Below are 16,883 nucleotides of genomic sequence, written 5' to 3'. Positions count from 1 at the left end.
TGGCCGCAGCCATGAATAATTTATTTATGGCTTATAAATTTTTTGAAACACATTGAAACACATTGTTTCACTCAAAATAGTCATCAATCATTCCAGTAATTTAAATTTTAGTCAATATTTAAATATATTGAGCTTATTTGTTATTTTTTAACTTACTCTTTGTATTTCTTGCAAGATAATTAAGTGTAAATTAAACATGTGAACAAACAAACAAGTAAACTAAAGTTGATGGCAAATCCATTCCCATTTTAGTTTGAAAAAGTTAAGATCACTGGTGTTTTTCCACATTACAATAATCCAAAGGGAACATTATTAGAACATACCACACTGAATGGTCACAGATGTTTGCTAAATTCAAAGTATTTCCACACAATGGACTGGAATGATGGATTGACCGTTTTTTGCTGCCATCACATGTGTGTTTTCCTCTGTGGTGGCACTTAATCATTTCTACGTTATAGTAAAATGAACCTACCATGCCTCAATCCAAATTGTATTGTTCCAATATTGATTTTCAAATTATCTCTTTGAAATTACTTTTTAATGGTTTCGGTCAATTCAATTCAATTCACAACTTGCCTCAGACAAACCGATCTGGTTAGATTTTGGGAATAGAAATCAGTATATTGATTAATGGATTAATTGTTACACCCCTAGTTCACAGCGATCAGACACTTGTTTGTTTCAACCAGCTCATTGTCTGTCCTGAGACTGGGAGGTGGTTGGTTTAAATCAATAGTCAGGTCATCATAAAAGCAAAAACTGCTTGACTGTCAGCTTTACTAAGAGGGAGTAGTTAAACCACATAAGCATTTGAGCTATCTTCCGACAGAGGATGGCTCAAATGCAGACTAAAGATTTCCCCATAGTTGCTTGTGACAAAAATGGGACTTTTCCCTGACATCTTATTCAGTCCAGTGATGATGTGGACCATTCTAGTTCTAGTGCCCATAATGTATTTTATGTACATCTTGTTGGTTGTTATGTGTTAAAGCTTGAATCTAAGGATGTCAATTTCTGTTGCTTAAATATGTTTTGTACTCTTCTGTTTAACAACTTTTGGTGGTAACATTTTATTAAGCGCAAAACACCCCTGTTGTATGTCACCAGTGAGAACTTTATATCATTTTTCTTGTCTTTTGAACCCTCCAGATGCAGATGTGTCTTAGTTGTTTTAGTTTCGTTTTTTTTTTTTTTTTCATTTAACAACTACAGCAAAACCAGCATACAATAATAATAAAAATTTTGAATTCATTAAATGTTAAAAAAAAATCTTCTGGATGGCAAAATAGGATACCAACAAATAGGTCAACTAAAAACATGACTTTAAGCATCCTTTAAAAATCTGAAAACAAAATGCAGCATTTGAAATGTGGACTGTTGTCCCTATTTGTTAATTAAATGTGCCTTTTTTTGTGCCCATTTTTAAAAATATCTTTAGATCTAATGATTGTATTTTACACTGGCCCTGTTAGTATCTCCAAATGTATTTGTTCTAAATGCAATTTATATTTTTCAAGAATCTAACAGACTTTTGCTCTTTTTTGTAAGCAAAAATGTTGAAGGAATGTGTTGTATATATTGCAAAAAAGAAAATGTCATCTTTGTCTAGTTGAGCAAAAGTCATCCACCAATGATAAAATTACTTTAAAAATGTTTAAATTTTATTTTCGTTTTGGTAAGCTTACCCTAACACATTTAAACCCTAATTAAGCATGATTTGAAACAATTATTAATGGAAGCCTTTATTGTTTAGTTGTGAACAATATATCTATATTTATGTTTTTTGCATCTGCATTTTAATGATTGAAGTATGTGCTTCTGTCCTAAAATCTATAAAGCTATGAAAAAGCTAAAAAATAAAGTGTTTTCTCAGAGGCTACCTGGATGCTAAGACTGAAAAAAACGGTTGTTTTTGTGCATATCTGATGGAGCCACTGTCTCAATTCTTAGAAACTACAGACCTCCATCCATGACGTTTTCTACGGTTTTGCTGAGAAATAATGAGAAAAGCGGATGTTGGATTCACACAGGGGAATTACAAAGAAAGGGAAAATCAATTTTACGTTTAGAAACTGATAGGCTACAAAAAAAGGAAGTTAACCTGACAAGCCGAATGGGGAAGACAGGACTACATACACACAACAGAGTCAATGAAACAAAAACAGCAAGAAGCGAAAGTCAAACCAAAAAGCAAAGATAAATTGCATGAAAGAATTAAAAAGAAAGACATTAATATAAGATTCAAAATGTCTGTCAATAGGAAACATTAACAGAAAAATTAAGCAAGACTGAACTGACAACATTTGATCAAAAAGGATCAACTTGAAAATTCCCAAAATATTTTAGCAGTTTCTGATGCAAACAGGGAAGTACTAAGCTTAACGTTCGAAACCGCACAAAACCTCTTCTTTATTTAATTTAAATTAAAATGATATCACATTGCTCTTGGTGTTGGAATATCGAGTATAGCCATTTCAAACTACAAGATTTAATTAGTAGGAACAATGTTTTAGCAGAAAAACAGACAGGAGGATTAGAGATCACATCAAAAAGGGATTTCAAGCCTATAATGTTTAAAGCACAACTGAGTTGTTTAAAATAAATGTAAAAAAAAAAAAAGACGAACAACCTTCAAACTGCTTTTGAGTTGTAGGTACTGTTGTGGGGTAATGTTAAACACTTTTAAACACTTCATTTGTGTTTGTATGTATTTCCTGTTGTTCCATTTTTAATGTTTTTTTTTTAATTTCTTTATTTTTCCATCTTTTTATGTAGAAGGCTGTAAAAAAACCAGACAAATTTTGTATTGTTTATCAGTATGTGATTATTTTAGAGTAAAGCTTTGCTAGAGGGATGCTAAATTGACTGAAGTGCTCACAAATGAAAGGAACAACCTGGTATTTCATGGTATATCTGTTTTTGTAAAGAAACCAACTCATTAAATTAACCTTCAGAATAATGTTTTGATTTAAATGAAGCCTTAACTGCAGAAACATGAAGAAGTTTTGGAACTTGTGAACCCTTTTTACCAGCTCTGTCAAGAACTGCTAAGTGTCCCAGAGCTCTGCTCCTAGTAACAGATGATGAGTCATCCGGTGCAGCCAATCAGAAATTAGAAAGTGAGACTGGGTTTTTCCCTGTCGTCTGCTTTCAGTTCCCTCAGACCCGCTTCTTTCAGAAAGGTTAAGTTACTCTGACAGAAGTCACTGCCATTTGGAAACAGCTCGTCTGCAGGAAGGTTGGTCTGGATTCAGGTCTTTGTCCATTCTTTCTGAGGTTATCAGAGATCTGTGAGTGTATTTGTGTCCACAGGTTCTGCTGTAATTCTTAAAGATGACTGACATTGACACCCCAACCCAGCCTCTGGTTGGAGCCTCCAACCACACCGCCGTCGATGTTGGGGCCCCGGAAGAGCGGTAAGGGCCCAGTTAACACCTTTAAAGTTGGTTGTAAAAATAATTAATTTTTGTGTTACCAATTTACAGATGTTAAGTGTGCAGCAAACAAATTTTTGTTGCTCAGATATGCACCGTATTCAAAGCTCTTTGAATTACAACCTATGACAATTACATGTAATATAACAATGTATTGTGTGTAATAAATGTGCAATAATGATTACTGAAATGTTTTACATTACAATCGATACGATGTCGATTTTCTTTACTTGATCTGCAATTTTTAGCAATAATTACTGGTTTAATGTGATAATGTGTTCAAATGATAAACAATGATTATTACATATTGGTTACCATTACTTTTACTGAAGATAATTGATCATTAATAATCAATAGATTTTGTTAATTAAAAAGAATCTATTTGATCAGAACCGGATTACACAAACTATGGAAAAGCACAAGATCAATTAACTCAGTAGGGGTTGGATTACATAAACTCCCTTCTTCCCACTCCTTTTCAAGCAATAAATCAAGCTCAGCAAGTCTTTAGTTAATGTTCAATGTATTGAAGTAAGCAAATGAAACTTTGTTTTTTTTATCTATGCATGTAATCATTTCTGTAATGAGTTTGATAAATCTGTGTGTAAAAAAAAAACACAGAAAAACCACTGGATACTTTTGAATACAAAAGATAACAGTCAAAAAACATAAAATATCTGAAACTCAGGTTTAGGGATTCATGGAAAGCTGTAGTATTTTAGAAACACATTTAATTTGAACGAAAGGGACTTTTTAAAAGAAACCTAATAAAAAAAGTCTTATTTTTGTGTGTATAATTAAATAGTTTCAGAGGATGACATCTTGGGAAAATGTATGGTAGCTGTATGGTCACTTTTTTTTTATTTCACTAGAAGTTGGTCTGTACATTTTGTTCCCCACTTCCTAAAATGTTTTGTTTTCTATCAAGTTGGGTCCAAAGTGCTGTTCCTCATACACTTACGCTCTTGTCTCACTTCCTTTCTTTTTTCCTTATGACGCTCACAGTCACAGATATTTGTTATCATTAGTTAAATCTGACAATTATGAATCACAGGGGTGTAACGATTCATTTTAACGATTCGATCTAATCATTATTTGTGGTCATTCATAGTTGATATTGGTGTATTTTTAGGGATCCGATTAACTGACCTAAAATTGACTCAATTCATCGAATTGTTGTAGCCCTAATAAATCAAAAGACACTTGATTCCCCTTCATTTTTCTGATTTCTGTCTTATATTTTTAGCCCCCGCTCATCCCGGGCCTATAAAGTGGCGGGATTCACTCTTCTAGCCTGTGTTCTGATCGTGGGTCAAGCAGCAATCGCCTACTTTCTCCTCAGCCAGAACAGTGACATCAAATCTCTGCAGGAAGACAACAACAAAATGAAGACGCAGCTGACAAACGGCAAATCCGGTGAGAGGGCAGTGTAGTATGATGATGTTCACGTGCAGGATGAACAAAATCAAATATTTCTGCAAATTCTTGGAATTTGTGCGAATAATTTCTTTTTTTTGAAATAGTTACTTTAAAGTTATTAAGTGTCCTGTTCTGCCATGTTGCTTCTCAGCCGCTATGCCTGCACGGATGCACATGTCTATGAACACCTTCAGCGATGTGATTGCTGACTCCATGGAGAAGGTAAAAGCCTGTATTTCAGGCTTACATCATTAAATAGTTCCAGTGTTAAACATTCCCTGTTTATCTTTTCTTTTAAATTTTGACATAACTTCATAAAATCATTTTATTATTTGTTTCCTCAAAAAGATAAATTTTGAAATGGTTTTGCTTGGGTTCATAAATATATCAGTAACTAGCCTCTTTGTTGCAGTTCAGTTATTTTGCTGCCTCCATACTTTCTCTCATTTTAGTACTGTAGTAAAAATATATAAATACATTTGAAGGATATGGTTTTTGGAAATGTGTCTTCTTACATGTGTTTCATCTCATAGAACATTCCAGCCGGAGTTCCAGAGAAAACCGGTATGTTTTTCATATGAATTTGAAGTTTTAACTCTGGTAATGCGTGACATTCAGTCGTGCACGCGTGTGCAGCTCACTTCCTCAGTGGATTTAAAAATGGCTGCTCTTTCAGATGCTCCCCTCACCGCCTGCCAGCAGGAGGCTGCAGGTCTGAAGACAGTGTCGGTGCCAGGCTTCCGGCCCAGCTGTGATAGTCGAGGACAGTACATGCCTCAGCAGTGCTTTAAGACTCTGTGCTGGTGTGTGAACCCTGTCAACGGAGAGCAGATCCAAGGATCTGAGGGATCAAACCACTGTTCCACTCGTGTCTTTTCTGGTGAGGAAGATATTTTTAATGTGAAAATAATTCAACTATTTGCATTTTTGGCCAGAAAGGAGTAAAATTGTAGGTGTTTCTTTTCAGTGTTTTTGTGGGACTTGATCTTGTTTGTAAAATTAAGGAAGAAAAAACGAAATAAATCAAAGCCATCAAGCCTTTGGGTCTTTCCACTGCTCTTCTAACTTTCAAACTTTTGTCTTTGTAGGCAGCATGATGCCTTTGGCTATGATGGATGTCGAGAACTGAGGTGATGATCTCTTGAATTAAACCAGCATCGATGTATTTTCAATGTGATATTTGTCGTCATGCTAGTTACAACTGCTTTATTATAGATATCTGAAAATGATCCTTTATTTTTTGTTTTCTGTTGTTTTTAGGACCTTGACAGCAATATACACTTTTTCAACCTTATTTTAACCATTTTTGATGTACTTCAAAAGAAAGGCAAACCTTTTTAATCACTCTATTGGCTTATTTCTCTTTCTGAAATGTATCTATTAAGTCTTTGTAAACAGCATCTTTTATCACCTCTTAAAATCAATAAATTAAAGCGTTTATGGTTGCAAACATGTTTTATTCAGGTTTTGTCAAGTAACATTTTATCATTCTTTTTTCATGTCTTAAAAATGGAAAAGCTTCAATAAATGCACACATTTTTTCCTGGATACATGAAAAAAAATTGGATTTTCTCCATTTATTTGAACAAAACCAAATAAAATGGTTACAGAGTGTTTCTGTTTTATTGTCTTTATATTGTTAAAGTTTCAACCAAACCTGAATCTTTCTGTATTGGTATACATGGAAAAAAATAAAACAGCACTGTCACGTCAAAGGAAAGTGACAGATTAAAAAAGAAGTGAAAATGTTTTCACACATGAAATGGATGGGAAAAAAACAAAGCATGCAAAAATACACAATGATTGTCCAAAGGCACTTTGTTCTGTTCCAGTTAGCATGTATACAGTACAGTTATTTCCCTATGGAAGCTTCAAGCAATAATCCAGAGCACATAGGAGCCTCAAACATCTCACTTTCTAATGACTTTTTTTTTTTTTTTAACAAATACTAGTAACAGACAAGTTCAAAAAGCATGGGAAGAGGATGAACACATACCAACTATGAAAAATAATCTCAGCATTCTGTTTAGGAATATTTTGAATATTTCTTATTTTACTTCAAACAATAGTATCCTAAAAATTGTATGATAAAAATTAAACATTGATAGAGCTTAGATTGACCCTATATTTATTTAACACTAGCATAGGTTAATCTTTAGTGTAACTTAAACATTTTATCCTTAAAGTACATAGTTTAGCAATCAAAACATCATCTTATTAGTGAGTGCAATAAAATGAGTGTATATTCATGTTCTGAATATGATGAGTAAAATCTGAAAATTGAAGCTTAAAGGACAGCATTCAGCTGGCCAGCAGGGGGCAACCTTTGGAAAACAGTAGCAAAAAAAAAACGGCTTTTTAATGAACTTTAATGATACACAAATGTTTACTGAGATTAAAATGATCACTTAGAGAAAATATTTATTTCAGTCTGTGGTCAATCTTAGATGTATTTTGTTTAATTTAGTTAAAGAAACAGTTTTTTTAAATTCACTGCATCTCTTTTAGACAAATAGACAGCCACTAGGCACAGAATTCAAACTAAATCTTAAAGAAGTCACATATTTTACCAACAGGCCTTTTGAAGTTTGAGGTACAAATGATTGCATGATATTTAAATCACCCTCTTTAGCTGTCCAAAAGGGCAAAAGATAAACTTTTTACAATATTTAAAAAAAATATTGCACACGTCATATGGGTAAAATCCAGTTATACCCAGAGTAGGCACTAGTATATGTTTTAGGAAATCCATGGATCCTCAGAGAATTATAATGAACAATAAAGCTTTAAAAAAGAGAGAAAAAAAAACTTTGACACTTTTGGAATTGTGCAGTTTGAAAATTCAACATAGTTGCAGGGATATTTGGCGTGAAATTTTAAAATAATAAGAAACACAAAACATCTGCAGTATTAAGGACAGAGTAGACCTTTAACACTGTCAAAAACATCTTGTACACATTTTTTGGACCAAAAAAAAATAAAACATTGAAATGTGCTGTGACACATTAACAAAGACAACGTCCATGAGATGGGAAGCCAGGTTTTCCAACAAGCAAAAACTAAAGGGCCAATTTCATAAACGTATACTGCTAATAAATTGGATAAAATGTTTTATGGAAATATGCCCCAAATTTCCAGGACTGGAAATACAGCCTACAATGGTTAAGCAAAACAATGAAAGATAGTTCTATTGGTTTGACTTGTGCCGTAGCATTTTTAAATATTCAGAATAAAATTGTTTAATCCCCCCCCCCCCCCCCCGTGCACTTTTAACTCCCTTTTTTTCTCCTCTGTTCCTACTTTTGTCCTCTAAGGTTGCGTATGTAGTCTCTGATTGTAGTTTCAATATTAGGAACAGCATAATTTTGTGCTACATAGACACCAGTACACGTTCCTACTGCCACACCCAAAAGTGCAGAGTTGCGCAGCCGAGCAACGACGTACCCAGCCAGAAAACCTTTCAAGAAAGGTGAAGCCAGGAGACTACCACCCTGAAAAAAGAAGTAAAATTAGACAAGTTTGGCTGTAAACATAATTTAGAAATTCTTAACAGCATTTAAATACTTATGCTTGCAGGAGTCTTACCGGAGGAATCCCAGCATGTATCTCATCTTCTACTCTTTTTTGGATATCTTCTAGCTGGTCCTTTAGCTCCACCAGATCCTTAAGCTGGTTAAAAGGATCCTGCAATCACATACAGTAACATGATTAGAAACAAAAAACAGTACAGTAGAGGTTCTTTATACTGAGAATACAGATTTAATTTTTTTTACAGCAAAGGTTTTAGGTTTTTTTTCACCTGAACACAAAAATAGAAATACTGAACTGTAAAAAACAGAAAATGACAATTTATTGATATTCTAAAGCTCTTTTGTTTTGATGTATCACTGGAAAACACAACACTTAACTATGCAGCCAAATGGTAAAAAATAAATACATTTCTGCCTCAACATTATTTTAACACTTAACAGGAAAGTACATATTACTTTCTGGATCTAATGTTTGGCTGCTAAAGTTGGATTTGGATACCCCATCAAAAATATAAGCTTTTTTAAAATAATGATGTTGAAAAAACAAGATACAATCCAATAGTTTGTTATTACTTGGACTCTACTTGCCTGAACATGCAGCCTAACGGTATGTAAATGTCGTCTGCTTTCAGTTCCCTCAGACCCGCTTCTTTCAGAAAGGTTAAGTTACTCTGACAGAAGTCACTGCCATTTGGAAACAGCTCGTCTGCAGGAAGGTTGGTCTGGATTCAGGTCTTTGTCCATTCTTTCTGAGGTTATCAGAGATCTGTGAGTGTATTTGTGTCCACAGGTTCTGCTGTAATTCTTAAAGATGACTGACATTGACACCCCAACCCAGCCTCTGGTTGGAGCCTCCAACCACACCGCCGTCGATGTTGGGGCCCCGGAAGAGCGGTAAGGGCCCAGTTAACACCTTTAAAGTTGGTTGTAAAAATAATTAATTTTTGTGTTACCAATTTACAGATGTTAAGTGTGCAGCAAACAAATTTTTGTTGCTCAGATATGCACCGTATTCAAAGCTCTTTGAATTACAACCTATGACAATTACATGTAATATAACAATGTATTGTGTGTAATAAATGTGCAATAATGATTACTGAAATGTTTTACATTACAATCGATACGATGTCGATTTTCTTTACTTGATCTGCAATTTTTAGCAATAATTACTGGTTTAATGTGATAATGTGTTCAAATGATAAACAATGATTATTACATATTGGTTACCATTACTTTTACTGAAGATAATTGATCATTAATAATCAATAGATTTTGTTAATTAAAAAGAATCTATTTGATCAGAACCGGATTACACAAACTATGGAAAAGCACAAGATCAATTAACTCAGTAGGGGTTGGATTACATAAACTCCCTTCTTCCCACTCCTTTTCAAGCAATAAATCAAGCTCAGCAAGTCTTTAGTTAATGTTCAATGTATTGAAGTAAGCAAATGAAACTTTGTTTTTTTTATCTATGCATGTAATCATTTCTGTAATGAGTTTGATAAATCTGTGTGTAAAAAAAAAACACAGAAAAACCACTGGATACTTTTGAATACAAAAGATAACAGTCAAAAAACATAAAATATCTGAAACTCAGGTTTAGGGATTCATGGAAAGCTGTAGTATTTTAGAAACACATTTAATTTGAACGAAAGGGACTTTTTAAAAGAAACCTAATAAAAAAAGTCTTATTTTTGTGTGTATAATTAAATAGTTTCAGAGGATGACATCTTGGGAAAATGTATGGTAGCTGTATGGTCACTTTTTTTTTATTTCACTAGAAGTTGGTCTGTACATTTTGTTCCCCACTTCCTAAAATGTTTTGTTTTCTATCAAGTTGGGTCCAAAGTGCTGTTCCTCATACACTTACGCTCTTGTCTCACTTCCTTTCTTTTTTCCTTATGACGCTCACAGTCACAGATATTTGTTATCATTAGTTAAATCTGACAATTATGAATCACAGGGGTGTAACGATTCATTTTAACGATTCGATCTAATCATTATTTGTGGTCATTCATAGTTGATATTGGTGTATTTTTAGGGATCCGATTAACTGACCTAAAATTGACTCAATTCATCGAATTGTTGTAGCCCTAATAAATCAAAAGACACTTGATTCCCCTTCATTTTTCTGATTTCTGTCTTATATTTTTAGCCCCCGCTCATCCCGGGCCTATAAAGTGGCGGGATTCACTCTTCTAGCCTGTGTTCTGATCGTGGGTCAAGCAGCAATCGCCTACTTTCTCCTCAGCCAGAACAGTGACATCAAATCTCTGCAGGAAGACAACAACAAAATGAAGACGCAGCTGACAAACGGCAAATCCGGTGAGAGGGCAGTGTAGTATGATGATGTTCACGTGCAGGATGAACAAAATCAAATATTTCTGCAAATTCTTGGAATTTGTGCGAATAATTTCTTTTTTTTGAAATAGTTACTTTAAAGTTATTAAGTGTCCTGTTCTGCCATGTTGCTTCTCAGCCGCTATGCCTGCACGGATGCACATGTCTATGAACACCTTCAGCGATGTGATTGCTGACTCCATGGAGAAGGTAAAAGCCTGTATTTCAGGCTTACATCATTAAATAGTTCCAGTGTTAAACATTCCCTGTTTATCTTTTCTTTTAAATTTTGACATAACTTCATAAAATCATTTTATTATTTGTTTCCTCAAAAAGATAAATTTTGAAATGGTTTTGCTTGGGTTCATAAATATATCAGTAACTAGCCTCTTTGTTGCAGTTCAGTTATTTTGCTGCCTCCATACTTTCTCTCATTTTAGTACTGTAGTAAAAATATATAAATACATTTGAAGGATATGGTTTTTGGAAATGTGTCTTCTTACATGTGTTTCATCTCATAGAACATTCCAGCCGGAGTTCCAGAGAAAACCGGTATGTTTTTCATATGAATTTGAAGTTTTAACTCTGGTAATGCGTGACATTCAGTCGTGCACGCGTGTGCAGCTCACTTCCTCAGTGGATTTAAAAATGGCTGCTCTTTCAGATGCTCCCCTCACCGCCTGCCAGCAGGAGGCTGCAGGTCTGAAGACAGTGTCGGTGCCAGGCTTCCGGCCCAGCTGTGATAGTCGAGGACAGTACATGCCTCAGCAGTGCTTTAAGACTCTGTGCTGGTGTGTGAACCCTGTCAACGGAGAGCAGATCCAAGGATCTGAGGGATCAAACCACTGTTCCACTCGTGTCTTTTCTGGTGAGGAAGATATTTTTAATGTGAAAATAATTCAACTATTTGCATTTTTGGCCAGAAAGGAGTAAAATTGTAGGTGTTTCTTTTCAGTGTTTTTGTGGGACTTGATCTTGTTTGTAAAATTAAGGAAGAAAAAACGAAATAAATCAAAGCCATCAAGCCTTTGGGTCTTTCCACTGCTCTTCTAACTTTCAAACTTTTGTCTTTGTAGGCAGCATGATGCCTTTGGCTATGATGGATGTCGAGAACTGAGGTGATGATCTCTTGAATTAAACCAGCATCGATGTATTTTCAATGTGATATTTGTCGTCATGCTAGTTACAACTGCTTTATTATAGATATCTGAAAATGATCCTTTATTTTTTGTTTTCTGTTGTTTTTAGGACCTTGACAGCAATATACACTTTTTCAACCTTATTTTAACCATTTTTGATGTACTTCAAAAGAAAGGCAAACCTTTTTAATCACTCTATTGGCTTATTTCTCTTTCTGAAATGTATCTATTAAGTCTTTGTAAACAGCATCTTTTATCACCTCTTAAAATCAATAAATTAAAGCGTTTATGGTTGCAAACATGTTTTATTCAGGTTTTGTCAAGTAACATTTTATCATTCTTTTTTCATGTCTTAAAAATGGAAAAGCTTCAATAAATGCACACATTTTTTCCTGGATACATGAAAAAAAATTGGATTTTCTCCATTTATTTGAACAAAACCAAATAAAATGGTTACAGAGTGTTTCTGTTTTATTGTCTTTATATTGTTAAAGTTTCAACCAAACCTGAATCTTTCTGTATTGGTATACATGGAAAAAAATAAAACAGCACTGTCACGTCAAAGGAAAGTGACAGATTAAAAAAGAAGTGAAAATGTTTTCACACATGAAATGGATGGGAAAAAAACAAAGCATGCAAAAATACACAATGATTGTCCAAAGGCACTTTGTTCTGTTCCAGTTAGCATGTATACAGTACAGTTATTTCCCTATGGAAGCTTCAAGCAATAATCCAGAGCACATAGGAGCCTCAAACATCTCACTTTCTAATGACTTTTTTTTTTTTTTTAACAAATACTAGTAACAGACAAGTTCAAAAAGCATGGGAAGAGGATGAACACATACCAACTATGAAAAATAATCTCAGCATTCTGTTTAGGAATATTTTGAATATTTCTTATTTTACTTCAAACAATAGTATCCTAAAAATTGTATGATAAAAATTAAACATTGATAGAGCTTAGATTGACCCTATATTTATTTAACACTAGCATAGGTTAATCTTTAGTGTAACTTAAACATTTTATCCTTAAAGTACATAGTTTAGCAATCAAAACATCATCTTATTAGTGAGTGCAATAAAATGAGTGTATATTCATGTTCTGAATATGATGAGTAAAATCTGAAAATTGAAGCTTAAAGGACAGCATTCAGCTGGCCAGCAGGGGGCAACCTTTGGAAAACAGTAGCAAAAAAAAAACGGCTTTTTAATGAACTTTAATGATACACAAATGTTTACTGAGATTAAAATGATCACTTAGAGAAAATATTTATTTCAGTCTGTGGTCAATCTTAGATGTATTTTGTTTAATTTAGTTAAAGAAACAGTTTTTTTAAATTCACTGCATCTCTTTTAGACAAATAGACAGCCACTAGGCACAGAATTCAAACTAAATCTTAAAGAAGTCACATATTTTACCAACAGGCCTTTTGAAGTTTGAGGTACAAATGATTGCATGATATTTAAATCACCCTCTTTAGCTGTCCAAAAGGGCAAAAGATAAACTTTTTACAATATTTAAAAAAAATATTGCACACGTCATATGGGTAAAATCCAGTTATACCCAGAGTAGGCACTAGTATATGTTTTAGGAAATCCATGGATCCTCAGAGAATTATAATGAACAATAAAGCTTTAAAAAAGAGAGAAAAAAAAACTTTGACACTTTTGGAATTGTGCAGTTTGAAAATTCAACATAGTTGCAGGGATATTTGGCGTGAAATTTTAAAATAATAAGAAACACAAAACATCTGCAGTATTAAGGACAGAGTAGACCTTTAACACTGTCAAAAACATCTTGTACACATTTTTTGGACCAAAAAAAAATAAAACATTGAAATGTGCTGTGACACATTAACAAAGACAACGTCCATGAGATGGGAAGCCAGGTTTTCCAACAAGCAAAAACTAAAGGGCCAATTTCATAAACGTATACTGCTAATAAATTGGATAAAATGTTTTATGGAAATATGCCCCAAATTTCCAGGACTGGAAATACAGCCTACAATGGTTAAGCAAAACAATGAAAGATAGTTCTATTGGTTTGACTTGTGCCGTAGCATTTTTAAATATTCAGAATAAAATTGTTTAATCCCCCCCCCCCCCCCCCCCCCGTGCACTTTTAACTCCCTTTTTTTCTCCTCTGTTCCTACTTTTGTCCTCTAAGGTTGCGTATGTAGTCTCTGATTGTAGTTTCAATATTAGGAACAGCATAATTTTGTGCTACATAGACACCAGTACACGTTCCTACTGCCACACCCAAAAGTGCAGAGTTGCGCAGCCGAGCAACGACGTACCCAGCCAGAAAACCTTTCAAGAAAGGTGAAGCCAGGAGACTACCACCCTGAAAAAAGAAGTAAAATTAGACAAGTTTGGCTGTAAACATAATTTAGAAATTCTTAACAGCATTTAAATACTTATGCTTGCAGGAGTCTTACCGGAGGAATCCCAGCATGTATCTCATCTTCTACTCTTTTTTGGATATCTTCTAGCTGGTCCTTTAGCTCCACCAGATCCTTAAGCTGGTTAAAAGGATCCTGCAATCACATACAGTAACATGATTAGAAACAAAAAACAGTACAGTAGAGGTTCTTTATACTGAGAATACAGATTTAATTTTTTTTACAGCAAAGGTTTTAGGTTTTTTTTCACCTGAACACAAAAATAGAAATACTGAACTGTAAAAAACAGAAAATGACAATTTATTGATATTCTAAAGCTCTTTTGTTTTGATGTATCACTGGAAAACACAACACTTAACTATGCAGCCAAATGGTAAAAAATAAATACATTTCTGCCTCAACATTATTTTAACACTTAACAGGAAAGTACATATTACTTTCTGGATCTAATGTTTGGCTGCTAAAGTTGGATTTGGATACCCCATCAAAAATATAAGCTTTTTTAAAATAATGATGTTGAAAAAACAAGATACAATCCAATAGTTTGTTATTACTTGGACTCTACTTGCCTGAACATGCAGCCTAACGGTATGTAAATGCCTGAAATGTTTCCGATTTCTTCAACTGTGTGGCAATATGCAATTAAACAAAGATTATTGAAGTTTTTAAGAAAAGGCTAAAGACCCATCTTTTTAACCTAACTTTCAGCTAATTTTCTTCTACCCTTATTTATTTATTCATTTATTTTAATTTATTTATCCATTTTATATTGTTTTATGAACTTACACTAGATTTATAATGTGTTATTTTAATTGTAATTTACCTTATTGCAATGTTTTATTGTTTATTGTTTTTATCAATATGTTTTCTTTTTCATTCTCATTTTCATTTCCGGTGCTTCCTCAGTATGGACCTCTCCCTCTGGGTCGGCTGCTGTTCAGCCGCTGCGGCTCTGGATGGGAATCTGCATCACTGCTTAGCTGTGGTGGAGCGGTCACCGCCTGTGATGCTGCATATGGCTAGTCATGCAGCGCTTCACAGAGAGGGAGGTTCCAATTATTAGGGTTTCTAACATCTTGTTTTCGTGCTCAGCCTATTTCTCATTATGTTCCCAGATCAGTTAGGGAGGTGGGAGGTGTGAAAGAAGTGGGGGGTTGTATAGGAAGGAGGGGGGGGGGGGGGGGGGGGGGGGGGCTTTTTTTATGCTTGTTTTACTATTATGTATTTTGTTTTGTTTTAATATAAAGCACTTTGTGTTATATTTTTATATGAAAAGTGCTTTATAAAACAAGATTGATTGATAAACAACTCTTTCAGGTTAAAAAAGGGATAGTGTATAAGTAAAAGCCCAAACAATTCTCTTTGCTAAAGACAATAGACTTTAGACTTTTGCGATGAAAGTCAACTTTAAAAAAATAATTGAATTAATCAGCTTTAAGATATGTTGTTTGTGTGCTTTGAAATTATTACATAGTAATTGAAACATAATACAAATCGATTTTTTTCCCTTTTCCAATAATAGAGAAAAATTTTCACACTATCAATAAAACTCGGGTAAATTTTTATTTATCTCACTACCAATACATCATGTACCCGGAAGTTTTCCTTCTTTTCCTAACCAACCACCCACGTGTGCACACGTTTAATTTCTCGTTTAAACTATAGAGTTGATGTTAAAAACACGCCTCGTTTTTTAATCACTTTCAAATTCTCTCAACATAGGAAAGACATGAGCAATAATAACTTAGATCAACAACCATTTAGATATGTGTCTACATTTTTATTTTATTTTTATCGGGAAAAATTGCGGCAAAACTGACAAAACCGCAGTGACGGCCTCTACAAATCACGTCATAGGCTTCAAACATCGAAATACTTTTAGGTTTGACGTAAATATCAGAGTCTGTTTGATATCACTGTTCACACTATTAGGAAACTAGCTAAATGCTATATTGTTGAGTGTACATCATAATCTTATCAGGAAACGAAAATGTTTACTGGTTTTTATAGGAAATTGAAGTTAACATTTACGGTTTGGTGCTACGTAAACCAGATAAAACGTTAAAAGTCTGAATCTGACCTTGTCCTTTGCCATTATTTTTCCTCTTACTCAACAACGGTTTCCAGACTTGTGTTTCCAGTCAATGCTCTTCTTCTTCTTGTGTAGTTCTGTGCTGGAGAGCACACAGCAGTGTGGGGCCATTACCGCCACCTGCTGGTATGGAGTGTAAACACATACACGTCTACTACATTTTAATTCAAGTATCTACCTGTCTTCCTTATGAATTAAATTACAAACATATTACTGCGGGTGTTTCTTAAAATATATTTAATTTCCAGATTTATTATTTTCTTTTCAAGATGTTCCTTCAACATATCTGAAAAGTGAATGTCCTGCATTTCATCAACACGTGATCAATTGTTATGTCCTCATTACAAAAAATACATTTATCATGAATATGCTTTTCCCATAGAAATATAATTTTTTTCTTCAATTAAGAAAGAAAATTGAACATTACTATACTGCAAACTACTGGAAAACAGTCTTAACTTTCCAAATTTGGGCCTAACGTTGTTACTATCAGATCATGTTTGGAGAAATAGTAATGGAAA

General features: G+C 34.0%; 3 protein-coding genes and 1 pseudogene across 4 annotated transcripts; 2 read left to right on the top strand and 2 right to left on the bottom strand.

Moving 5' to 3' along the window:
* The first annotated feature begins 2,985 nt into the window (after positions 1 to 2,985).
* On the top strand, positions 2,986 to 6,470 carry LOC101160435 (HLA class II histocompatibility antigen gamma chain). The gene is made up of 8 exons (XM_004077049.5): positions 2,986 to 3,241; positions 3,316 to 3,419; positions 4,684 to 4,853; positions 5,008 to 5,078; positions 5,390 to 5,420; positions 5,533 to 5,736; positions 5,945 to 5,986; positions 6,117 to 6,470. Exons 2-7 carry the CDS (start codon positions 3,337 to 3,339, stop codon positions 5,983 to 5,985), a joined length of 600 nt encoding a protein of 199 aa, XP_004077097.1. The 5' UTR covers positions 2,986 to 3,241; positions 3,316 to 3,336; the 3' UTR covers position 5,986; positions 6,117 to 6,470.
* Positions 6,293 to 8,552, bottom strand: LOC111948737 (SLC35A4 upstream open reading frame protein-like; annotated as a pseudogene). The gene is made up of 2 exons (XR_002874692.2): positions 8,442 to 8,552; positions 6,293 to 8,347 (listed from the first exon to the last, which is right to left on the bottom strand). The product of XR_002874692.2 is annotated as an SLC35A4 upstream open reading frame protein-like (transcript).
* Positions 8,553 to 9,003: 451 nt separating this feature from the next.
* On the top strand, positions 9,004 to 12,331 carry LOC111946286 (HLA class II histocompatibility antigen gamma chain). Its single transcript, XM_023963076.2, has 8 exons — positions 9,004 to 9,102; positions 9,177 to 9,280; positions 10,545 to 10,714; positions 10,869 to 10,939; positions 11,251 to 11,281; positions 11,394 to 11,597; positions 11,806 to 11,847; positions 11,978 to 12,331. The coding sequence occupies exons 2-7, from the start codon at positions 9,198 to 9,200 to the stop codon at positions 11,844 to 11,846; spliced, it is 600 nt and encodes a 199-aa protein (XP_023818844.1). The 5' UTR covers positions 9,004 to 9,102; positions 9,177 to 9,197; the 3' UTR covers position 11,847; positions 11,978 to 12,331.
* LOC110016510 (SLC35A4 upstream open reading frame protein-like) lies at positions 12,154 to 16,488 on the bottom strand. The gene is made up of 3 exons (XM_023963077.2): positions 16,351 to 16,488; positions 14,307 to 14,405; positions 12,154 to 14,212 (listed from the first exon to the last, which is right to left on the bottom strand). Exons 1-3 carry the CDS (start codon positions 16,363 to 16,365, stop codon positions 14,018 to 14,020), a joined length of 309 nt encoding a protein of 102 aa, XP_023818845.1. The 5' UTR covers positions 16,366 to 16,488; the 3' UTR covers positions 12,154 to 14,017.
* Between the last annotated feature and the right edge of the window lie 395 nt (positions 16,489 to 16,883).

This window comes from Oryzias latipes, chromosome 15 (assembly GCF_053564925.1).
Source record: "Oryzias latipes strain Hd-rR chromosome 15, Olatipes_Hd-rR_3.1".
NCBI lineage: Eukaryota > Metazoa > Chordata > Actinopteri > Beloniformes > Adrianichthyidae > Oryzias > Oryzias latipes.
This window is presented reverse-complemented; position numbering and strand designations above follow the sequence as displayed.

Excerpts from the sequence above, each read along its gene's own strand:
- LOC101160435 (XM_004077049.5), top strand. The coding sequence starts at position 3,337 with ATGACTGACATTGACACCCCAACCCAGCCTCTGGTTGGAGCCTCCAAC. Across the intron at positions 3,420-4,683 it reads GTTGGGGCCCCGGAAGAGCG|CCCCCGCTCATCCCGGGCCT; the intron begins GTAAGGGCCCAG and ends TTATATTTTTAG. Across the intron at positions 5,079-5,389 it reads TTGCTGACTCCATGGAGAAG|AACATTCCAGCCGGAGTTCC; the intron begins GTAAAAGCCTGT and ends TTCATCTCATAG.
- LOC111946286 (XM_023963076.2), top strand. The coding sequence starts at position 9,198 with ATGACTGACATTGACACCCCAACCCAGCCTCTGGTTGGAGCCTCCAAC. Across the intron at positions 9,281-10,544 it reads GTTGGGGCCCCGGAAGAGCG|CCCCCGCTCATCCCGGGCCT; the intron begins GTAAGGGCCCAG and ends TTATATTTTTAG. Across the intron at positions 11,598-11,805 it reads TTCCACTCGTGTCTTTTCTG|GCAGCATGATGCCTTTGGCT; the intron begins GTGAGGAAGATA and ends TTGTCTTTGTAG.
- LOC110016510 (XM_023963077.2), bottom strand. Across the intron at positions 14,213-14,306 it reads TACATGCTGGGATTCCTCCG|GGTGGTAGTCTCCTGGCTTC; the intron begins GTAAGACTCCTG and ends TTCTTTTTTCAG.